Source organism: Lasioglossum baleicum, chromosome 3 (genome assembly GCF_051020765.1).
Source record: "Lasioglossum baleicum chromosome 3, iyLasBale1, whole genome shotgun sequence".
Classification (NCBI taxonomy): Eukaryota; Metazoa; Arthropoda; class Insecta; order Hymenoptera; family Halictidae; genus Lasioglossum; species Lasioglossum baleicum.
In genome coordinates this window covers 10,495,167-10,521,014 of record NC_134931.1, presented here as the reverse complement: position 1 = coordinate 10,521,014, position 25,848 = coordinate 10,495,167, and the positions used below count along the sequence as shown (strand labels likewise).

At 46.0% G+C, this 25,848-nt stretch overlaps 1 protein-coding gene across 7 annotated transcripts in view; it reads left to right on the top strand.

Moving 5' to 3' along the window:
* The window catches only part of Rbp6 (RNA-binding protein 6), a 1,047,152-nt gene that overhangs the window by 703,992 nt on the left and 317,312 nt on the right, over nucleotides 1-25,848 (top strand). The window contains exon 6 of one of the 7 annotated variants that reach the window (XM_076447556.1): nucleotides 3,479-3,532. The exons of 5 other annotated variants lie outside the window; for them this stretch is intronic. In XM_076447556.1, coding sequence (XP_076303671.1) covers nucleotides 3,479-3,532 — 54 coding nt within the window. Of the gene's footprint in view, nucleotides 1-3,478; nucleotides 3,533-10,073; nucleotides 18,419-25,848 lie in introns of those variants that run through there. One more of the 7 variants, XM_076447555.1, reaches the window with a different exon arrangement.

Genomic DNA, 25,848 nt, shown 5'->3' with positions numbered 1-25,848 from the left:
CCGAGCACGTTCCCAATGCCGAGAGTCGGGAGTACTGGCACTGCTCTCGGGAAAGGTAGAGCCTCGGCAGGTTATTAGTTGATCGTTTGATCGAAACCCCGCGGAGACCGCCAGACACTTCTGACACGTGCTGCGTCTCTGGTTGTCTTTGTGAACGTGCACATTTGATCGGCAGTGCCCGTGCTTGTTTATTGAAATAATTTGTCGGGACCGGGGCTAGCGGCTCGTCTGAATGATTCAATTATCAACATGCTTCACAATGGTCAAGACTGCCAATCTAGCAGTTCATTTGATAAAAAATGACTAAGGCAAGTTATTTCGCTTTGACGTGGAATATCTTTTGAGTACCAAATAGTCCTACATTTTTTCAAATTAGAATATTTTCAGTATTCTTTTGCTTGTGTATCATGCCGCAAAAATCATTTCCACTTTCATCCTTCCTCAGGAATTATTATTATTGCATAAAAATTATATATAAATAAAATTATATATTATATATTATTGTTTTAAAAGTGGAGAGCATTTTAGAACTACAAACTTTGTTGTTTTATTTAGGTTCGCATCAATTTTGAATTACTTAAAGGGCGAAATAAATTGTATAACATTTTTGAGATTGGCGAAGTTTCCGTTTATGTCCATCGTCAGAATTGGATGAAATTTTGGATGTAGGTTCTTTTTTGACTGAAATGATGATTATCAGAAGGAGTTTTGGCGACTCGAAAAAGTAATTTTTACCATTTCAATGTCACTTCCTACTATTAGTGGGAAAGTAATTGTATCCGTTGACCGGTTACAATTATCAAAATTAATAATGAACGTTCATTGTAATATAAAATGTTTTCCCGTGTGTAGGTATAGAAGAACGCTCGTTTGTTCCCCAACATAAAAAATAAAATTATCATATTAATTTATAAGGGAGCGACGTTCATGCATAAGCTGTTGAATTCAGGCCAGGGACAGCTTTGTTTCTTGTTTTCGCATGGATTTGCATAACTTTAAAAACAACGCTGAGAAGAAATATTTTTTAAAGAATTTCTCATTACTATCTCTACCGGTGTGTGTGCGTGCCTTAACACGTTTCAATGAAAATAATGAGATTTTTATTTCGTAATTCCTTTGCAGTTTGCGGGGAGGGGGAATTTGAACCTTTTTTCTGGAATAATCCGCAGCTCTATTGTTGGGCGATCGTACGGAAGTGAACATAATTTTATACAATTTTCGTTGCCTTTTACATGGAGAGTCTAAAAGAGTCTACAAAATTGACTTGACAAAATGATATTTACCCTGTGATGCAAATTCAAGCGCTTTCTTTTAGGTTCTAATGGAATGTGGAAGCTTCTGGCAACAATTATTTGTCGTTTATATATTGTTCGTAATGGACTGTAGGCTCTATGCATTTATAATACATTTAAATACATAACACATAAAATGGTAAATATTTAGAAAGTATGTTAAGATACTGTTGTGGGAATAAGCTGAGACTTTACTTTCAGTTAAGTCAAATAATGTTCTCTACCAATTTTAAGAAGCAGGAGTTGAATAGAAATGTATTTCTCCTTCCTTCAATGATGTTGACGTCAAAGATAATATGCAAGTGTCCTCAAACTCTTTTAATACCATAAGTATACTGTGGGTTTTATACATTTATGAGAGAAATGCGTAAGAGAAACACAGGAAACTAAAAATATCAGAAGAATTTGGCACTATTGTTATATTATTTTTTGTTTTATTACTCGTTCATTTCTATTATTAATGTATTTATTTCCTCATAACTTACTTTCTTTACAAGAAAAAATGGTAAGAACAATATATATGCGATATTAAGTACAAAATACTTACTTGTGAAAAGATATATTTGTATCACGGTTCCTTACAATTCTTTATGCAACAAGATTGCACCATTTCTCCAAATGTTTACAACTGATTGTTAAATACACTTGTACATACATCTCGCTTTTTATCGCGTCGCTATCTCGTCATGAAGTTTGATCGATATTTCATAGTTCGAGAATGCGAAAAGTGTACAAAAGAAGCCAGTCATGCTGGTCGAGTCCAGAATCGACGGAAGCCTGTCGAAGTGGACGTAACAGCGAGTGATAGCAGTAGTATGCGATCTGATGTCCGGTGCCAAGAGAGGCCAGTAGCAGGGTAATAAAATAATAGTGCAAGGATCGAGCCGGGTTAAACGATGACCCGCGCTATAGCTTTCCAGTCGAACACCGTCGGGTTCGGCGGATCAGATTAACCAGACATCGGGGAATTTATCTCCGAGCGTAACGACTACGTCCACGTCGTCTGGACGACGGGCGCGGATAAATACGTGCGTTTAGCGGATTGATTGGCTACAGCACACTTTGGCTAGCCTCGCTTCGGGCTGATGCACTTTTGCCATCGTCGCACCGAATATAGATGCGCTCTTGAGTCACGCGCGACGTGTCGGATCGTTCCTTGCCATTCGTAGCAAGGTTAAATTTTGCTCTGGCGCCACACACACGTACACAAGATCCCGAGGTCCTTCGCGACTCGCTATAAACGGGTGTATTCGTCTTCGTAACAGAGCTCCGGTTTTCCGGGTACCCAACATCCGTCGTGATACTAACGCGAAACTGCGCACGGAAACTTCGGACACTTGCGCTTTTTATCAAAACGTAATAAATTCGACGAGCTCGAAGGTGCCGCGCAATGCAGCTTGTTTATCCCATGCTCTTGCGAAGCTCCATGAAATACTAGCAGCAATTTGCTCTTTCAAAGATTGATCGGAGAGGTTTCAAGAGCGATTCTGATAAAGTTCGAAAAATGAAAGTATAAAGAATTGTTCTGACTAATGGTCGATTCCTTTCTTCGTTTTCGGTCCCTTTAGACACCTTATTGTATCGAAATCTTTATGAAATTCAAGTGATTATTTGCTCTTCCAGTTTTCCACGAAGTTTGAAAAGCGGCTCTCCTGAACTGCTCAAAATAAAAATGTGAAAATTTCATACCATTATCATGTTGCGTTCCTTCGGACACTTCCACGTTTTGGCCAGATGAAATGAATTCGTTCTTCTTGAAAGTGGCACAAAGTGCAGGTTTTTATGCGACGGTTTCCATAAAAACATCGAAATGTTGCTGTCTTGAGAAGACTGAGCGGTTGGCCGAGCTATCTCGTTAATTAAGAGTTGCTCGGTACCACTGGATCGGTGTTGATTAAACAAGAGATCCAACAAACATCTCAAAAATAAAGTTCACAGCACCATTCTCACTGTTTATCGACAATGAAAAGTGCTATTATAAATCCTTGACACATCTGCGTTACGTTAAGCGAAAATAATAGATAGAATAACCCGGTCACAAAACATCAAATCAGTACGAATAACTTGAGACACCGAAGAAAACCAGATCCCAGTAAAGATAGCTTATCACCCCCAACTGTCGCGTAAACTCGCCACCAGCTGGCCGAGCAGTTTAATTAAAATGTCTTTTCTGTTGCTTGTTGCAGGTAAGAACGGCACATCGTCCACCCGGCCCAATAGTCCTATCGTTCATCGGATCGGTGAGTGGTTCAAAGAAATTCGAAATTGAACAAGGTATCTCTCACTCCGCCGTCGATCCTCGGACATTAAGGGACGTCGGAAAAAGGAGAGTCGAGCATTTAATTACGAGATCTGTCGGCGCGAAGGCGACGCCGAGAGATTCGGTGGGAAAAAAATAAAATCGGTTCGAACCGTTCGACGGATCCTTTGATAGCGATGACGAGAGATAGAGAGAAAGCGCGAGAGCGGAGAGAGAGAGAGAGAGAGAGAGAGAGAGAGAGTGCCGCCCCGCGGTGGCGAATTCTCCTCGATCCTCGATCAGGGGTTGATACGGGCTGCGAAATGTCACTGGGCCAGACATTTCTATATTTGAATTCGAGTTTCGCATGACGGCGCTTCGACGTAGAGAAACGGGAGGACCGACGTCTCTATCTATTGATCTAACTGCCGGCTGGGCCGCGTGACGTTCAGCTTGGAAATAATGTTTTGTGAGTCTCGTTGGGGTAGTTCGTCCGTTCTTCTTTCTCCCACCCCTGCGATCCTCGTCGTGTCAACTGTAGCCTGCTTTCTTCCTCTCACTCTCTTCCTCTAACTTTCTCTCCATTTTGTTCTTCTTACGCTGACCGCCGATAACCGGGATACCGCGACAAAAATACAACGTCAGTCAAATCCTTAATCCTGGAAATAGAGGCTCTTATCTACGCTGACGTAAGTGGTGCAACCGGACGTGAACGCCACCCACGCTCTCGCCTTCAATCGCTTTGCTTCGCTGTCTTTTTGGGACAATTGCTGCCCGCTGATTTTCAGAACCTTCGGAAAAATAGGAGAAACTTTAGTAGCGCACTTCCTACTGCATTTCGATTAATAAAGATTCATCCTAACTTCAATTTGATTCTAATCAATTTTGCGGAAGGTCTTGTTTTAATGTGGGTCGTACTTCCTAGACTGTAAGTAAAGAACTATTTCCTACAGAAATGTTTATCTGAATTGCCACAAAATTAATTCCCCTTGAAACATAATACACATGATTCCAGCAAAAGAATTCCAATAAGAGGATCATTAGCTTGATTCACTCCTATCAAGAGGATAAACATAATCTCAGCGAACCGCAGACATCAATCTCTCTCGTCATCACTACCATCACACCCGAAAACGATTCACAAAATACACGTTCCCAGATGCGTGTTCGCAACGAAGCAGTGCACTCAACACAGCAAAAACTCGTCGGCTATTAGTTTCGCGAGACTCCCGTGCGCGGCGACGGTTTATCGCTTAATAAGGATGGATAGGTGGTATCTCTGGGCGTTTTCGGTCGACAATGAGCCGAGGTATAAGTTAGTCTGTAGTCCCGCAGGACACCCAGTACAGTCTATCGAGGGAACGTGCCGCGCGTGGTTGACGATAATTATAACACAGAAAACGGCGAGCATCGGAGACCAGAATTCCCTCACGTGGCGCGGCATTAATGACTCGGCCGCGCACTCTCTCTCTCTCTCTCTCTCTCTCTCTCTGTCTCTCTCTGTCTCCCTCTGTCTCTCTTGGTTGAAATACCGGGCGCGCAGTTCCTGAGGCTGCGGCCGGTGTTAGGTGAGAGACGAAATTCACGTCGAGGCCTTAAGCAGCGCGGAGCGTGGTAATATCCGAAACGGTAACTTCTGCACGTCCCCGGCGCGCATCCGAATCTACCGTCTACTACCAGCAGGAATATCCATTTCAAGACATTTAACCCGGCTGACTGCCGCGACGAGGTGAGACGGGATGTACACAGCTTCTAAGATTACTAGGCAGTTTCATTACGCTTACGAAAAGACCCCCTACCCCCTGCTTCCACCGTCTACGTCTCCGATCCCCCATCCCCCAGCATGCCGTCCCCCTTCTATCTCTCGCTCTCTCCCTGACCCCTCTGTTCTCTTTGTGTCGCGCAGAAAGGTTTTCGAGAGGTTCAGACCATAGCACGTCAAAACCGGAGACGAGGGCACCCACGAGGAACCGAGACGAGACTTCCTCTTCCTCCCTCCTCGAAAGTTTTCTGGAAAGTATCTCGGCTAAGGGGCCGCGAAAATAAAACTGATATTCTACATTAAATGGAATGACTTTCATGTTCCTGTTAGCAACTGGAATTGGATTTATCGCAGGCCCCGCTCAGCCGCTCTCGAGAGAGAAGCCCGAATTTTTCTACGTCTTTCCACGGCCATTCGAAATCTCAAACAAGATTAATTTCTAGCTACGCGCGAATAGGGTTGCGGATAAATTCGACCATTTTAATTCCCTGGAAACGTAGTGCAACAACCGGTCCTATTTAATTCTGCTGTTAATGTACCTTCGATTAATGGTGACTGAATTTCACTGTATCTACGGTTGACTATATGTATTGCGAGACAACATCCTTTTGTGTTATATATTTTTCAGGATTATAGTGTTTACAACTTCTTAGTTTTTAATAGTTGTCTAGCAGAAAGAAAAATTTACTTCAATGCCCAACTATTGATAATATATACAAGGATCAAATTGTATTCTGATTTCAAAGAAATAAGGAACTTTTCTAAAAAATGAGTAATTAATTCGTTACTATACGAAAAATGGTTAATACTTTACGTTTTATTTTATATTCAAACTTTCGAGATTTGAACGTCGAGAATTGTATCCATATTTTACTCCATAGTTTATATACTTGAACTATGCTTGCGTGCACATACGAAAAAATTAATTCAACATTAAAAGCCAGAGTGCTTGAACACTGTGTTTACACCGTTCCTATGAAAGTGCATTTTTGTTATTTTCGCATCGAAGAAAGGTTCGGATCAACACGGAGCGTTCCCGTTCACGGTATCGAAAGTGTAATTTCGTGCAACGTGTAATAATAATGTCTTCATGGAATGTGAAATCGAACGGAGCTAATGTTACAGGTTTACCGACGGCCGTGTAAAAACATGATTGATCGCCTCGGGGCGGCCGGTACGAATAAAAAGAAAATTTCGTAACCCGCCATTTCCGTATCGCACTTAACTAGCTTCGCATTTAATTATCGGTATGGAAATGTTATACACGCCGCGCCAGCGAGAATTCCTGGCGCGTTTTCGTACGTTCCAATCTTTTATATACGTTTCGCTAATTACTTTCGCAAATCGCGTAATCCCCGTTGATTAACGGGGAACGCGTACGCGAATTATCGTTCAAATAAGAGGCAGCCAGAGACATACTGCAATTTCGAAGGAACTGAATACGTGCTTACCGCGTAATTGGGGTGCGAATGAAAGAGTAATCTGCGGAAAGTGTCACTGTGCGGAAGCCTAAGCTCGTCAAACTTTCGTAATCTCCGTATCAGACGCGGTTCTCGCGATAAATCTCAACCGATAGACTAAGCACGCTCAAATCCGTTCTGCGTACAATTATACAACAATATTGTGTACGATAATATTCTACCACGTCTGGGTAAATATATGCAAATATTTAAAGATTCAGATTCGATGCAGACAAAATATTTTCAATTCAATGGCTTACAAATTTAGCAACCTGAAATTATTCTTAAATTAACTACGGATTTTCATGTGTGTACTTGGTTTACACACAAAATTGTAAAATATAAGAGGACCTGTAGATTAACAAGAATTTCCAGTCGATACAAGAAACATTTCTCTTGTTCCAATTTTTATAAAACAACCCATGAAAATGGAAATTTTCATGTACAAATCTGCAATTTAGTCTGAAGTTACCAGCTGTATGAACAAATATTGGAAACAATGTTTGCATGAGATCAAACGAGACATACAAGACAATAATTTTATTCATGTTTCGCTAAAGCATCGAATTACGACAAACTACTGGGTCCCAAGTGACACACAGGCGAGTCCTTTGACACATCCAGATTAAAAGCGCCAGCGCCATTAAATTAAGTAAAATCAATAGCAGCTTCAGAGTACTAAGATAAAACGTATTCAGCGAAAGAGCGGATCTGGAGCGGTATTTGCAGAGAGCCCGGTGTCTTTGATTAATTGAGGAAACAAAACGACAAGTAGCCGCGAGTTTATTTGTACGCGTCCAGAAAATCAACTCGCCGGGTAAATCTCGGGTCTTGGCGCGCAAGGCGGTCATAATTTCAGAACTAATATACAGCGTTCTGTATTAATCGGGCACGCACCATTACATCCTCCAGCGCATTACGTGTAAACCAATCTAAACGAGCGACAGTCATTACGGAGTTTCGCGGAGCAAGGATGCTGCGGGCACACACCTGCGTGCGCGCATTCGTGCCGTGTTGCCTCTTCCTTCTGAGAGCGAGCACAAATGACGTAGCTACAGTGCTAAACTGCGTTATGGCGGTCTTCCGTGGCACGTCTCATTAATCTCTTATTCGAGCCTGGAATCATAGTGGAGGATATAAAACCAGATAAATTGAGGAAAGAATGCTGCACTGAGCGCTCGCATAGAAAATGTCAGTGCAGCTACCTAAACGTCAGACTACCCAGCGTGTGGGAGGATCGTTTAATCAGTTTTTCGGGGGAAGTTCGTTTCTTCAGAAACCCTCATTAGTTATCCGATTACCTGCAACTGCAATAATCCCGTTATCAAAAAGTCTAAACAAACTGTATCAATTTTCAAGTGCACAAATTCATTCCTGGATATTGCAATTACCTTAATTATATGGATAAAAGTAGCCACTGTCTCTGTACGGTATAATATGCATCGATGCATGATTATTCTTCTCTGCTATTCTACTTCATAATTGAATATGATATGAATAAATTCCTATGATTTTTCATTTCGATTGTGACAAGATTTGGGATGTTTAAACGTGAACTTCTACATTACTAAAACGTTTCCTGACAATATTAACTTATTATACGTTTATCATAAAAGAATGTATAATTAATTTCGGTTGATTGAAATGAGCGTTCCCGGTGCCTAATAATTGAAGAAAAACATTCGTCCGTCTCCAAAGACCGCACAACAGTTCAAAAATCGATTCGCGGTAGGCACAGGGATTAATACGCCGAATAACGATATGTCTGACCATTGCGGCGTGTTCCACTCATTTATTTATTTTTCAATTTAATGGGCGCGGCATTGTTCGCATTGAAACAAATTTGTTAGAGACACTTTAAACGCGGTTTGTCGGGTTTTTTAGCGAACGGTTGTTAATATTTGCGGGAGAAGGCACAATACGGCGTACATAATAATAGAATAGCAAATCTCATTCGAAGTGTGTTTCCTCGCTATTCCCGGATACCGGTTCCGCTACGAAAAAGTTCGCCGGCGGAATGATTTCATTGTCCGTTGCCAGTTTCCATGGACACATTAATGTCTCATTAGCGGGGGCGGGTATTTCATTGCAGCCGCAAAAGTGGCCCACGATTTGAACCGTAAGAAATTCCCGGTGCACGGAGCCCCGTTTAAAAGAAAACGATGGCGGTTTTGATACGTACCTTCTCCAGGTAAATTCAAGCCGACAAAGAAGAAAAGCCGATCCGGGGGGTTGCTGGGAGGTCGATCTAAAGCGTAAACGACAAATGAGGTAAATACAGGATCGGCGGGCGACGGGTCGAGGGGTGTGCTCGAAGGAGCAATTAAGCCGCGAGTATTCAAATCGACGCGGAATGAAAAGAGCGACGTGTTTTCTCGTGGCTCAAGGCTCAGACCAAAGGAGGTAACCCTCTTATTAATACCATTAATCACCCCATAAAGATCCGGCCGGAAAACAAGGGGCCCCCGAGAGTGAAAAAGTCGCCGGATCAAGAGAGTTCAAGAAATCCGTACCGGACCGCGCCACCAGCCCCCGCGATAGTTTCCAGGGGACGCTGAGGGCAGTAAAAAAGGGCCGACTGGCACCGTATTGTTTCTCACGCAACTTTTCACAGATTTCACTTAGTCCACGGAGCAAGAGCTGGCTCCGGTTCCGAAGAGCCGCCCCCCCCTCTCCCAGGCCCTTTCTTCAATAAAAATTCATTTCCTTCCTTTGATTTACTTCAAGCACCGAGCCAACTCGTTCTTCGCTTCTTTTCTTCCTTCCCACTCTCTGTTCGTCTAACCCACCCTTTCTCTGTTCCCTTCTTCTTGTTCTTCTTCTTCTCCTCGCTTTCTGTGTCTCTCCTTCTCGTTCTCCGTCGTCGCTAAGAAACACTTGGAAAATACCGACCAGATATAAATTCCTTCGCGCCGGCTGAAGCGCAACGAAATCCTCGTGAAAAGCGATTCTCCGTGACAGATTTCGCCGCGTTCCACTTACCTTCATCGGTAAATGGCTTCATCGCTTAATGAATCTTCCCGGGATGGATACGCTGGTTGGCTGGCCATTACTTTTCCAGAACGGTCTACGAGATTTCAGCGGGAATGGCGCAAAATGTGCCGGTACGCGGATTTATGATAACGATAAATTGGGCACGCCTCAGTTTTTCTCAGAAACGCGAGCGCTCGGTTGGTCGCGTCGGTACATGTGTCGCAGTAAATAAATGTGAGTTGTTTTGTTTTTTAGGAGCCGCGAACTTTTTGATTTTTTGTACCGGACAGTGCTCGTTTCTTTCGTAGCTGTATGCGAGACGTTGTCTCGTCGCAGCGAAATGTTCTCATAAGCGACCGAGAATCAAATCTTCGGTAGAGACATAATAAATTATGAAATTGCACAGTAGCATTCAAATTAGTTTGTATTAGATTAAAATATCAGTGCGATATCGCAGAATGGCGTTTAGAGAAGCTTGAGTGCGTTCAAATTGTAGCAGAATTTTTCTAAGGTAAAAACTATCAATGTCTGACTAGTGCAGAATATTCTACTTAATGTGTTCTTGGGTTTGTTTCTCAACTAGTTATTATGTAACTACATAAAGTTGTTTCGTTAGATGTTATTTGACAACACCAGTACGTTCGCATGAGGATGAACATAAACAAATAATTATTGAAGGGCTACTTGTAATAGATTCTAACAAATCTGGCCATTATGTTCCTTTCATCTTGCTCCTACAAGGATCAAGTGTTACGAGTTAGCCGAACGATTTATGTGCACAACAAAAGCGCAAGATGCACCGTAGACAGAGTTGTTATTTTGCGGAAAACGAGGATAAATATCGGGAGCGGCGGTTCGTTAGTATGTTTTCTAGCCGAAAACCGGGATTGCTTAATCAGAAGCCGAAATTAAACGTCTCGAAAATACTAGCGAATGCGGGCGATAGCACGGCCCCGCCATTAAACAAACGCCAATCCCGACGAGCGTTCCGCCAAAGAACAATGTACCGCAAAGCGTGCAAAGCTTCTTGGAGGAACGGGGCGAGGATCTTGAGAGCGGCTGATGGCGCGGTAGCTCGTTTTCGTGCGCCCTATTAATTACGAGGCAACGGCTCGCGTGATTCGAGCTATTTGCCGATCCGGCCCGCCTCCCCGGCCCGGTTTTCTTACGGCGTCGGTGCTAGCCAGGGAGCCTCGATTTTCTCTCTCACATTCTCTCTCTCTCTCTCTCTCTCTCTCTCTCTCTCTCTCTCTCTCTCCCTCCCTCTCCTCGGCAACCTCGGCATCGGAGCCTTCAAACAACCCGTGAACAACCGAGAGGCCCGTCGGTGAATGAGCGCCCCGCGGAATGGAAGACGTCGAAGAGTCGAGGACGCGCCGCGGAACGGAACGGAACAAAACGGAACAGAACGGGCTAAAGAAGATACACAGAGACCCGGGGACTGCTTGAATAAGTCGAGGAGAGTCGCATCCAATATTTTAGAGAAGTTTCGAGCTCCTCGTTTCCAGCTTGATTCCGTGGCCGAGGGATCAGAGAGCGAGACAGAGGGAAAGGGGAAGAGAGAGAGAGAGGAAGGTCCGCGTGCATGTGCGGGGTCGCGCGCGTGCAGACGCCGCGTTCTGGGAAACAGGAGCGGAAGGGTATGCTAAAGGGCGGTTTCAAGAAAGGCACCAGGGAAAATGGAGGAAGAGGTGAGTCGGCCAGGATGAGCCGTATATCTTGGGGGATAAGTATCGAACCTGAAAATCGCGACCAAAAACCTCGACTGGCGCAGCAACGTCATGCGGAAAACGACGAACTAGGTCGATGTCGAAGAGTTTCGCTGCAGTTGGCTGGTCCAATCGAGTATCTATCCTCTCTTCTTCTTCTTCTTCCTTCTCTTCCTCCCACACTTTCTACTCTCCCCCCTCATCCTACTATCCCTTCTTCCAGCTCCGACGTACAGACTTCTTCTCTCTCGTCCTCGTTCATCCCGTATGCGGGAGGAGGAGAATCAAGGGGGAGGGGCACGGGATTTGAAACTCCGTCCGACTGTTTTCCTCATCGCCGACGAAAACATGCTGCCCTTGTACTGTCGTCGAGACAAATACCGAGACAGAGAGAGGGGGAGAGAGAGAGAGAGAGAGAAGGAGAGGAAGAGAGTTGGAAGAGTTGCGGAGCCAGGGGGGACGGAAAACTTTTCTACTGTTCTTTTCGTTTATAATTTATGTTACCCCGCGCACGGCCGAGACATTGTTATTGATTCCGTTACGTAAACAGGCGGCACGGTTTTTCCAACGCTTCCGCACGAAACTTAGCCGTTTAAACGCCGGCTTTTGTTCGTCGCCTCGGACGCTCGAGAGCCTTTCTGCTCAAAGGAGTCCATAGTATTGCTGTTCGACCTCCATTCACTGAACTTACCGTGGAATTAGCGATCGGCTCCGCTTTTGTCGGATGCTCGTTGTGGATTTGTTTATACTTGCCCGGAATAGGGCATTTATCTCCTTCTTAAATAATTATGGAATTTCTATACTGAAGTTCAGATGCTGGAGATTCTTCATGTCTGTTATAGTAACGACAGGATCTTGTCAAGTTTTCTGGAGAGATTCTGTTCAGCTTTCGATCAGAGAAAATCTGCTTTTATCAATATATATTAGATAGCGAAGATATTTTGTATTTGTTTTAAGTGTACATTTACTTATGTCAAGGTGAAGGTGATCCGAGTTGGGTCCCCTCATATCTATATTTACCTCTACCATAACCAACAATTCTTGACAAATCCCGCAAAGATCTCAGTGAAAAATCTCAATTGCAAGTACGAGGAACATTAGCAAGGAAGATCTATGTTAATAAATATGTAAATAGCAGTAAACAGCAGCGTTTATCGAGTACATATGTGGTCCCATTGAATATGGTGTCGTCGTAGCATAAACCGGCGTTGTGTTGACGTGTTCGCAGCCCTCGTGTGTCGTATTCTGGCCAATTGAAACCCCGAAGGTAAGGGCCGGGCCTCTCCTACATCGCGATAACCGAGTTACGTTCCAATATCATGATTACACGTCATCCTTGACAGTTGACAATCCCTAGAGTAATGACTATTGCGGAATGGTAGAACCAACGCGAAGCAGCGCGGCGGCCATGGGATCACGTCGTCCGGTTAAATTCTTGCAGCCGAGAGAGGGAATACTCTCGCGCTCGCTAATCTTCACGGCCGTGGAAACATATTGCCGCACGTTCCCGCTTTAATCTTGTGACGTAAAACGGTTCGTGAAAGAATTTGTGTTTTTAGATGCCCGGACCGCCCGCCCCGCTGTCCCGCGCCGACGGGAACTTTCCTCATTTCCTGCACTTGGGACTGCAATAATTTAAAAATCACTCGCGTGGAGTTTCATCATCGTTCTCGGTTATTACGCACCGACCGTCCCTCCAAAGAAATACTTTTGAAAGATAACACTCCACGTGTTCCAGATACTAAATAAAATTGCAGCTCTCGCTGTCCGGACTCTTTGGTCCAGGCTGGCACTCTCTCTCCGGGAACTTCTGACAACGTTTCTTCCGAAAACGTCGCCAGTAAAGATTAATGCTAGACCGAGGACCATTATACAAAGTAAAAATTGTCGGATTAGATTGCTGACGCCATAAATTACATAGAACTGTATTTCATATAACAAGTTGAAAATAATGTTATTGTAGAATATTATTAAATTCTTGACATATGTTCATCGCTTTGTGTTTGATCAATTCATTTTTGTCGCGAGTGCATAAAGTGTTTGATTATTAAATACATTTTCATTACACAGAGTATCTCTGGAATTGGGGCATAAGATCCCAGGTAGTAATTCTACATGTAAACATAAGACGAAAACAACGAGTAACAATTTTTCGTTTGACGTATCGTTGTCGAGATAATCGAGTTTGAAAAGTCATCGAATAGGCGCGCTGTTACCTAAGAGTCAGCTGACGCGTCTGATCATTACCTACCGTTTCTACTTACTATAAGTACTGATGTGAGATACGCAGACGAGATGCATAGTTAAACTCATTTTTCTTTAAAACGGAACCCTAAACAAAACAAATATTATTCTTTCTTGTAGACTTATTTTTGCACGTAGAATTAATAGCCAGAAACACAAATTGCTGTAACAATAAAAATGGCCATTATTTTGACTCTAACACCAGCAGCAACTCCTGTTAACATTCGGTATGACTAGACTGTGAATCTAAATGCAAAAGAGAGCTACATAACAATTGATTTATCGTTTTTAGTATTTTATTTTGCAGAACAAGAGAGAATCTGTTAGTCTTCGCCATATACACCAGAAAAATCATTATCAGCTGGACAAGAACTTCCTGAATGATATGTACCACAATATTTAATTAACCATTGAGTTCTTTGCCAAAAAGTCAAGCAAAACACTATAAAACTCTTTGAAAGAAATAAACGTATCCAACAAACTAGGAAAGCCTCTAAGCATTCAGAAAATAATAGTTTCGAGGAACAGAGCAAGTCCATGGGAGATTAGCGTAGAGACGGATTAAGGAAGCGAATCGCGAAATCTGCTGAGTTCTCGAACTTAAGAAAGACGGTTGATCGAGCAATTAGACGGGTCTTCGGGTCTCCAATTACTTTCTCTCTCTCGGTCTTCCGCTCTGTCTCTGTTTCTGTGGGTAAGGTCGAGCGTAGCTCTGCTGTCAGTTGTGGATGCGCCTTTCGCACGACAGGAGGAAGCACGCGCTGCTGCGGTTTTCCCGCCAAGTTCATTCAGCATCTTGCGTTGGATGTAAGCCAAATGCTGAATACACCAGCGCGTTCCACCTCTCGCTCCTCGCCCGGGTTTCCCTCTCTCGCGTAACTATTATCATCCTGGAACGGCAAGTTGATGTTGCCGTTGTTGCTAACACCGCCGGCGTCGCCGTGTTATAGAACAAGCGACACAGTCCCTAATAAGGTCGGGCCATGGCCCTATTCCGCAATATTTCGCGACCAATTGTGCGCCCCGTTACCGGGAACAAATGCGACAGCCAAATCCGCCGGGAATTATTGGCCAAGCTATTTCCTGCGAATCTCTCTCTCTCTCTCTCTCTCTCTCTCTCTCTCTCTCTCTCTTTCTGTCGCGCACGCATTCCTCGTGCCCTCCAAAGCCAAACGGAATTCTCACAATAGTCTCCGCGAAATTTTCAACGCAAAAACCTACGATCCCTGTTTCCAGCTGCGAATGCTCGTTGCTTCGATACACAGAAAATCCATGCATATTACTGCGACGTAATAGATAGTTGATCTACTAAATACAATTGTTCTTCTCTGTTTTTAGATCGAGATGAAAGTAAATTTTTCTGCTACGAAGACTTCATCAGTAGAATAAACGCACGCGTACAATAGACACAATCCTTTGTCTTCTGAGGCTATTAGTAAAGACAAAAGGATTCGCTACAGCACACCTTTAGAATCGACAATGCTCTCAACAATGCCGGATATTTAAAGACTCGATTACATTCTCATATCGTAAACACTATTTGTCGAAGAATTGTTTCCGCCATTTAAACAGTGTAGATCAATCGAGAGGTACATCGTCTGCACAGATTTAATTAACTCTCGACGATTAGATCGTATCCGGGCGTTAAAGTGGAACGACTGGAAGAACCAGCGAGCGCGAATCACTCGTGTTCGATAATTAAATTCATTGTCCCTCGCCCAGTATTTATGGACGAGTTAAACGCCGATTCTCGCGTTGCGGCGGGTACATTTTAAATGAAAAAGTCCCGGGGTGTATATAGCGCGGCGTTCACGTAGTGTTTACGCGTCAATTGTTTCCCGCGCACGTCGTGTCGCGTTCGGGAGGGAAAACAAACGGCGCGAATTATGCGATTCTGATTTCCACGGAGGCAGCAGCCTTTTCCACGGATCCCAGCCGCGTGCTTTGGAAGCGAACGGAGAATCGGCGTGCGGGTGTGCGTAGTGTTCATAGTATTGGCAGCGGGCCAAGTCACGTTGTGGCTCAATGAAATCTTTCTGGGTTAGGTTAGCCCCTTCCTTCCGTGTTAAACGTAGGATACGTTTACACGGAGTCGCTGGACGTAAAAGAAAGTGGAGAGGGAGAGACAGCCCGTGAGAGAAACATAGAGCGAGAGAGTAGAGAGGGAGCAAGAGGGAGAGAGAGAGAGTGAACTGGAGAGAGAAAGAGCGAAAGCTAGGATGCTGGCCTGTGGCCACGCGGAGGGCTCGTCGGAGTGGCTGGCTTTAGGATCCGTCGGAAGTAGTGGTGGTCAATATTGGTCGGACCAAGGGGCTTCTTAGGCACGAGATCGCGCTACTTCCGGGCGAACGCGAGCGTCGGCGCGGCGCGGCGCGGCGATTTCGCTGGCAACTGTCAGCGGGACATCAAATCATGGGATCAGGGGCTTGTTGCCCCAGATATATCTTGGACCCTAAAAATATACAGCCGCGCGGATGCTCGCCGTGGGAGCTCGGAGGAATCAAAGGAACAATTTCGTCGGCGTTTTCGCGGAATTGGATTTTTCAAGATCTCACCTGGTTCCAAATCTTCGAGTCGCGCGAGGACGCTTCCTATACATTGACGAACCTAGGGTGGCGTGCGAGGGATGGGAGACGATAGGGGGCAAGCAGGTGATGGAGGAGAGAGTTGAGAGGAGGGGTGGTGAAACGGTGGCTCGACGGTATCGTATGTACGTACGGCTGACAGCGGTTCCAGATTCGCGCGAAGAAACACTTCATTCAATATCGCGTCGTGCCAGGAATTTAGCTCGCGAACGCGTAACAAGTAGTCATGCACCGTTTCGGCATCGGTAGAGCCACGGGCACCAGCGCACACAGCACACAGCACCGCACAGCACGACTCGTGAGTACAATCCGGCTTCTCCTCCCCTGTCTCTCTCCCCGACGTGTTCCCCTACCTCGGGGAACGGGTTGCTCTCCCACCTGACGTTCACCACTCGACCGTTCTTTCTCCCTACCATCGCGCGGCTCTATCCCGCCGTCAAGCGAGCGTGGCGTGGCGAGGAGGAGCAGTCAGGCAGTCAGGTTCTCCGCTGGCATTAAGTATTCCCGTTGGATCGGCGTGGCGTGGCGTGGCGTGGCACGACACGGAACAGCACATCGCAGCGCTTCACAGCGCTGCGTGTCACGGCGCTGCGCTGCGCTGAGCTGCGCTGAGCTGATCGCCGCTCTGAGCGAAGCAGAGAGAGCCGCGGAGTGGCGCGACGTGGTGTGCGTCGCGTAGCGTCGGTCGATGCTGGGGTGCTCGCGAAGGAAGGAAGGAAGCGAGCGAGAAGGAGAAACGTCGCCTCCCTCACTCTCCCTCTCTCCGCGCCCCCTCGGCGAGCCCCTCCGCACCCCACGGAGCCACTCACTATATCTCGCTCGCTCCCGGGACCCAGCTCGTCAGCTCTCTCCGGCTAGAATCCGAGAGGCGCTATCCCCCTCGAGCGACGGCAGCGCCCCGGGGGCGCCTGCGCGCCTCGGAGGGGTAGAAACGGTGGCGAAACACCCGGTCGACGGGGGATAGGGGCCCCTCCCTCATTTCTATCCCTCGCTCGTCCGACGTACACCCCACCACGTTGGATTCGCGCGGCTCCGCCACCTCCCCTCGCTACGGCTCCACTGCCCGGGCCTCCACGATCGCCCCATTCCGTTCTCGGCATCACAGCGTACAGCATTGAACTCGACGCACGACGACAAGGAGCGCGACAACGACCACCTGCCTCTCGGTGCACTCCACGGATAATCTGTCTGTCTCTGTTCCGCCCCCAGTCGCCTTTCTTCGTTAGACCCCGACGACGGTTTCGCCAATCGAGACGCGCTCGACCGCCGCTGCGAGAACGGTTACGCGAGAACCTGAATACGTGTGACAGAACGACGACTACGACAACGACAACGACGAGGACTAGGACGGCGATAGAGGAAATACAGGATTCGTATTGTTCTTCACCCTCGTCGTCTGCGCGAGGATACACAAAACATCATCCGTGAACGGGATCACGCGTGAATCCGTCGATACCCCAGGATCTTCTTCCTCGTACGGACGTCTCTATCTCTGGGCCAGCTATCTCGCGGGTGGCTAGCAGAGCAGTGTGTCACTCGGCCAGTTCACAGTTTCTTCTTCCTGTGTTACGCTCGCCAGGGATCGAGTTCCAGTTTCAGTGTGCTCTTAGCGACCACGATTACGCGACTATCAGTGTGCTACGCGCGCGAATGTAAGCCGTTCGACGTATACAGAGGATTTACGACTCGCCGGAGAGGATCATCGTCGCTGTTTCAGCTGCGAGGGAAGCGAATCGCGATCGGTTCGACACCCTCATTCGTTGTCAGCGTCGTCGATCGTACGGTCCCGGCACGGTACACTGTCCTCGAGGTCCACGGATCCGCGGGATCGACGCAACAGAACCGGCAGAAAGTGAGCCACATCGTGACCATTTAGTCGTTGCCGTTGAAAGCCGCGAAACCAGCCGAGGAGGCTATAGTTACGCGTGTGCTGAGGAAGCGAGAGTTGTTCGTGACAGCACGAGGAGACACCCTTGGGTGGTCCCTCGATCGCCTGTCCGTTTCTCCGTTGACGCGGGCAAGCCGTAACGCGTTGATCGCACGGCGCTCGGTACTCGCGGCAGTACTGAGTGACCTGCAGCACCGAACAGTCATCGAAAAGTGTACACGACGGCGGTCACCACGTACATCACGCCGCTCATCACACCCGAGAAGGTACGGTGGTTCCATTAAGCAATCTTTGTTAAACGTATAACTCGTTCGTTATCGAATCGCGTATCATCGCGCCGCGACGCAAGAGAACAAGGACGCCGCTCCGATTGTCCCCGAGGAGGTTCTGTGGATCGGTGTGACCGTGCGGGTGTATCGACGTTTGTACGCTCGCGATTCGCGCGTACACACGTCCCCAGGCTATCATCGGTGTGCGTGTGGGTGTACCTTGTGTGCTGGCTGCGGGCGTGTGTGTGGGTGGAGCTTGATTCTGGACGTCATCCGTCGGGTAGAGACGGAGTGACCCGGCTCGGTGGATCTCTTGCTACCCTCTCCCTGGATCCAGCCCGCCTTCCCCTTATCTCTCGCGCCGTTTATTTCTCCGGACAATGTGCAGCGACCGAAAAGTTCCGCGTAGGTGACGTTCCAATGAGCCATCGCTGCCCCCCAAAGTCCCCCGGAAGTTTGGGGATCTCGAGCTCCTGATGGGCTGGATTTCTCGGAGCCTGTCACGTCGTGACTCGATCTCTTCCTCATTCTTCCACCGGTTTCTCTCGTCGTCGATGAAAGATCCTGGTCGATGCTAGATCCTCGTATCTCCCTGGTCCTACCCGTCGCTTCGCGTCGTGGTAACGCCAGCTGAGACCGTCCGGATAGCCTTTACTCTGTTCCTTTACTCTGACCGTGTCGGTGCGTCAAATCGGATGAAGGAATTATTAATGGAATTAATAAGTTGAGTGGTCCAGCAGAGGACGCCGGCTGGAGAGTACTATTTCCTTTTCACCGGTGGAGAGCGCACTCTAGTTCCTTATTACGTTCCCCGCCCGCCCAAGCAAACTTATTATCTTAAGTCCTTCGGCTCTCCGAGTGAAACGATAACGAGATCGTTACTTTCGAAGTTCCCGCCTTGCGGCCCGCCACTCGATAATTATTTTTCTCCCTCGGTTCCCGACTACTCTCTGCCCGATCCGAATGCAGTTTTTTAAGACTTTCTCCCCGCGAGCTCCGAGGATAAACGACTACACACTGTTTTAGAAATGATAGCACTCTCTCGCTCTCGTCGCCCAGACTCGCTTCCTGACGCAGACGTACGCGCGCTCTATTTTTCTGAGCCATTCTATCTCGGCGACGGTTTGTATCGCGATTTTAAATACGTTAACCCAGTTTCCTTTGTCGATCCTCGTTCTCCTCCTCTTCTTTCTTCTCTCTTCGTACTCTCTCTCTCTCTCTCTATCTCTCTCTGATCTCGACGGATGTTTCAATCCACCTCTGTGTCGGGCGCAGCATCAAGAACCCGTTCTACTCTCCAGTCGATTCCAATTTATTCTCGATGAAAATCGTTTCTCGATTAAAGTACATAATCCACTCGATGAGATTTTTAATTAATCCCCTACCTGCCTCCTAGCCCGCCGCCGTCGCCCGGAAAAAACGTCCAAGTCAGCGTCGACGCGATGTACACGTCGAGAACGATCCTCGATCGACAGAATCGCTCGCGATATGCTCGTCATGCGGGAATTGGGTCGCGTCCGATTTTTTCCGTCTCGTTCCCCTTTATCGCACACAGATATCAGTTTCGATGACCAAATGTGGCTCGATGATCTCCAAATATTCGCGGTTCTCGCACAGTTTCAGCTTGCGAACGCTCGCGGTCGGAGCGTAGCGAGTGTCTTCTCGGAACTGGAGCTCCCAAAGACGTATTTCCGCTTATTCCATGGCTCCGTCAATGATGACAATTTACCGCGTGAATTTTTCCAGAGTGAATGATTCCCAAATGTTCGAGATACTCGAAAAAATCGCGGTTCAAATACGACAAACTCTCCGTTTCCGCTTGCAAATATCTCAAAACCAGAAACGTATTTCCACGTAATCTACTGTCTCCGTCGATAACAATCGAGCAAGTGAACGTCCCCAGACCCAACGACTCCGAAACGTTCGCGATGCTCGAGAAGATCGCGGTTCAAATACGACAAACGCACGGTTTCAGCTCGCGAATGCTCGCGGTCGGAGCGTAGCGGGTATCGTCTCGAAACCGGAGACGCCGAAGACGTATTTCCACGTATATATCACGCGGGAAGAGGTAAATTCGCTCGTACATCATGCGAGCGCAAAAACAGGGACGTCTGGCTGCGCGCGCGGACGCTGAAATTTACGGTTGGCCGCGTGAAAATCTTTCCTTGAGGCTTCTCGGGGTGATAACACTCACCCCTGGGTCTTGTTTCTTTTTCCGTTTTTATCGTCGGGGAAGAAGTGGAAAATAGAAACACGTCGCATCTGCGTCTCGGAATCTTCTTCTGCCCGGGCGATGTGTTGCCGTGTCTGCCGAGGGAAAAATTGAAGAGAGACAGGGGATGCAAGAACGAAACGTTTTATTGTAACGCCCCCCCGCGAAAAACCCGGGGAACCCCGGCTGACAGGTGAATAGAATGATCGCCAAGTGTTTCAACCGGTTTTAAAGTGTCCGTCGCTGTGATCCCTGGCGTTCCGACCAGATTCGTCCGTGTGATTATCGTTTAGCTTTCTTCGATGTGCCCACACCCTTCCAAATTGCAATCAAGTCAGGCCTCTGCATTTATAATCTTCGAAACATTCATTAGTGTATTCATTCAATCATTCGTCGTGGATGTGTAACCTTAAACAGTGACAAATCTGGGAAAGTGTTCGTTTAAATCATTTCACAAATCGAGTTCTGCATTAAATCTTTGCGGACGAGAATTTCTTAAAATAGTAAGAATAATTTTATCAGTCAACTAGATTAGGTATATATATTGCAGCGTTACATAATGAAGAACATTAGTAATCTGTTCGTAACTCAAGGAGTTAAATATATAATTCTGATGTCGTTAATATGTCAACATCTGTTCTTATGATTGAATAATCAGCAAATTTCATTGGTTTCTTGAACACAGTTGCAGAAAAGTTCTAGCTCGACAGTTTACGTCAATAGTATTTTCGCGATCTCGTAAGTTCGGAGGAATATATCAAAACTACAATAACATGAAGGGCAAACCGGTGCAGTATCTGGAAGAGGAAAATGGTCGAGTCTCTAGCGTGAGAGGATTGGAGTAATTTTTGAATAGGGGAGCTCGATCGAATCGATACCAATTCGCCAAGAATTAATGGGCAGCTCGGCCGCGATTGCGGCGACTTTTGGCAATCGTTTCCTTAATAAATTCTTCAACCATAGCTCTCGATCTAATGTTAGATCTAATGCTATCTAAGGGTTCTTACAATCCTCTACGGTGATTAATGTTGCGTTTCATCTCGGTCCTATGGAAATATCCGGGCGTCCTTGCTCTCTCTCTCTCTCTCTCTCTCTCTTGCTCGTAGTCCATCCATTCATCAAGAAATACTTGTCCTCCCCTACACGTAACCAAGTTGCTCGTTTCTTCGCCGAAATATCGCGTATCACGATAAAGGGCCGGGGAATCCGGCAACCGGGGGTGGAACGTATGAACGCAATAAATATTTTTCATCCTCGCGCGTGAAAAAGTTTCCTCAAAGGCAGCTCGGGGAGCCGGTAGCAGGAGTGGGCTCTTGATTAAACGTTGCGCCAGCGAAATGTATTATTACCCGGCGAACGACGCTTCTAAACTGCGATGCTTCGAACTTAGTTGCGAGCGAGGGCGGATTTTTCACCGAGCGATGCTGCCGCTGCTCTTCGTCGGAGAGCAGCCCCTTCTTCTTCGCGTCTTCCTTCCTTCTTCGCTGATTTATCCGGGGAGAGAGGAGCTCTCGCGAATTCCTCGACTTCGATTTGAACGTGCTCCTTCGAAATAGCGGAGAATAGTTTCATTGTTTCAATCTGTTGAGTTCAAGCTTCAGGCATTTCAGAATGCTGGGTGCTTGATATACGTAGGCATGATTTTTATATAATGTGGATCAAAATTGAACAAAATCTCTGTGAAAGTGCACTGCGACTTTCGGATATCAGTATTTTTATCAGAGTAGACAAGAATACGTGATATGTTACACTAGGGCTTTTCAATTTTGATATCGATACGTTATTATTATTATTATTATTATTATTTATTTATTTATTTATTTATTTAATGCTTTAAACCAAGTATGGTTTATGATATCGACACGTTCTTTCAGAATTTCGAACTTCAGACGTTCGAGAGTGCTAGTAGCTATATGGTTTTTGTGTAATGTACACATGATTTTTACACGATCTGGTAAGACAGAATAACATTCTCTGTGATAGTGCTTTGTGATTCTATGATTTAAATTTTCCAATTTCACAGAAGGCAGAATACTATACTGGAATTCTTTATTTGACATGTTCTTTCAAGGCACAGTTTCAAAGAACAATTTCCGTGTTCCAATTTCAAAGCTGAAGCTTTAGACTCTTAGCAATGTCAATAGTTAAATATACATGTGATTTATGATTATTTTTATTATTATTATTATTGTGATTTTGTGATTTCTTGATTCTTCAGTTCCTGTATGTGTTTACTTTCACAATATCAGAAAGCGACTTCACTGTTTCAATCTAGGAACTATAACAGACAACTGAAAATATCAATAGCTACGTATACAAGTTATACGTTCTCCCATTACAAACGTGGATTGTAGTCGCAAACATTCTTACCAAAAAGCAGTGTGATAGTAGCAGATTTCAATATACCGATCTGGGAAGTATATTTCTACCGAAGATGCATGATGACAGTTAATACTTTACTTACCGTCAGCCTGTTAATAGGATTATCAATAATTGTACTACCCCAAAATGAAGTCTAAAAATCTTCTTCAACATTGTTATTCTAAATCAAATTATTAGATGACTGAGTTCCCAAATGAAATTGTGGTTGCTATTAAAGAATTCATTAAAAAGTCTTTAACTTTAGACCTGTTCGGTTTTAAGCAGACTGAACGTGAGATTTGGACTTACATTAAACATGGTCGGCTGCAATAGCTCGAGACACTAAACGCGACGCGACGGTCCCAGAATGATTTGAGTGTCATCGGACACCACTTCGAGACCTCCGTGAGCGAACCCATTGTCAGGGCGATCTTATACAAACAAATACTTTAGTTTCCATATGGTTTTCCCATACCTTTCGCACCCAATTAATTGCATAGCCTGAACATAGTTTTACCAAAGCGCCCGTACTCCGGCAACCAAAATGCACCACCCACTCACCAATAGAAATCATTTAGTCACCCCATACATTTTTGGTTAGGGAAAAGATCCGAGCTGACATTATACACGACACCGAAAAACAGATCTCGAAAATCACTCGAACCGAAACGGAGGAAGCTAATCATCTTGAACCGAAAATTTGTATCTTGGTAAGTTTAAAATATATATTGAAGTGTTGTGTAACTTCCAAAACGTCGACTCAGTTTCAACTAGTCGTTGTTACTTCTATAACCTCGTCAAAGCCCGGAGTATCGCCGCGAGCAAGCGAAACATGATTTACGACCCCGCGAGGTTCTGTATACGGCCTTGCGATATTCGGACGCTTCAAGAGATCACACCCATAGACTTTTAAAAATTATACAATATTCGTCATTAGGTAATGCGTTAAAATACACGAAAAATGAAACGAATCGAATAGAAGACAAAACCCCGCGAAAGTGATATTTGCTTATAAAGTAACAGCAGAGATGCTTTAATTTTGAAAAATTGCGTTTCAAATCGTCCTGTGAGTTAATGTAACAAATTGCTAAAATCCGGGAGGTTGTCAAGTACTGTAGCGTTTCGCGCTTGGAATAAATACCAGCACACAGCCAGTGAAAAAGGGAACGGATAAAAATGGGTACCGGACGAACTGGGATCCTTTTCCTGTTCGTACAAAACGAGGAGACGATGTTTCTAGCGTGACCGACACGCCGTGTCCTCTCCTGTTGCACACACGGACCAGTGCGCCCGGATTTTCAGTCTCGGACGACGAAAGAAGCTCGGCTTGCTCGTTCCGTTACCGCTTTACGCGAGCAAAAGGGAGGTAAGCGGATTTAGTAGCGGTCGCGCGGCTATTCTAGCGGACTGGAAACGTGGCCAGGGGTAAGAAAGGTTGTTATCGGGGGGTTGGGGGGGGGGTGAATTAAAACAGACGCGTTCCCTACCGCTGGCCAGTCCCCGGGGGAGTCTTTCAAGGGACACACGTCAAGAGACAGAGACCGAGAGAGAGAGAAAGAAATCGGAAGATCGAAATTTTCGTCGCGTGGCGGACTTCAAGCTGCTTAGGATCTGTCGAAAGTAGATGAGGCGGAAGGGAAGTTAATCAGCTTTGCGCGTAATTATTCGCAGTTATCAATTAACAAAGATTAAATTCTACTGGATTTTTAAAAATTTGTGAACGTACGGAGCTCTACGGTGAGTTTCAATATTCGTTCAGTAGTCAGAGGTCGAGAAAAGTCGATAGGCGAATCGCGGAGCAATATTCCCGGAAAACTTCGCCTCTGTTAAATGAGAAGCAGGATGCTGAATACCAGAAAAATGTCATCTGGAGGTAGCCGCGGGAATTGCAGTGTCTTTCGAAAGAAGGGAGGCAAGAACAAGCGACACCGATCGAAGGAATTAGGTGGCGGAATTCGCGAATAACAGGGCTGTTTACATCGAAACGCTTTTAAATCCGGAGCGACGAGGCGAGCCGAGGTGTGGTGAGGTGAGGTGAGGTGAGGTGAGGCGAGGCGAATCGAGTCCGGCCACCCTATTCTGTGAATCGTTGGGACGCGCGTCGCACCCTCTGCCGTCGTTGACAAACGAGCGAAATGCGAAAGTAGGTGACTCGTACCGACCACTTTCATCCCTTACGTTCAGCTAGGCGTGCATGTACGCTCTCGGAGAGAGAACGGGTGGCTCTCTCCCTCTCTCTCTCCCTCCCTTCTGGTACTCTCTTCAAGTACAAAATACACAGGGCCAGAGAGTCGCGGATTTTCTCCTCCGCGTTCCCCCGGCGCGTCCCGCTGTTTGATATTTGTCCCGGCTTCCGTCGCCGTTGCAGATTGACACTTTTCTTCTCCGTTTTCCGCCAGGAGAAGCGAAATGTAATTCCGCTGGCCGTCTGTTTGGCGAATTCGCACGAGGCAAGGCGAGAAAAGACACGCAACCCTCGATGAGGACGCCTCGATGCTGTGAGATGCAGCCCAGGATTGCAGTTTCGTGTGTTTCCGGCAGCGACCTGATTTCCCACCGTCAATTCTTTTTTCTCTATCCCCGACGACTGGATACGTTGCGCTCTTATTCCTCTCGCGAGTGACAAGTTACCGAACGAATTCGATGTTACGTTGCTTTAAGGGTTGAGCTAGTTCCTTGGAGCTCTCCAGATAGGATACCAAGCTTTCATTGCTATAGATTCTATCTGCTGCGATTGTGAAATCGACTGGGCACCGTTGTCGAGATAATTGGGTAATTTGTTTCTGACTCTGACAATCATCCGACTGTGAAATCACAATTTCGAGCGTTTATGTATGTTTTTGTCGATGACATT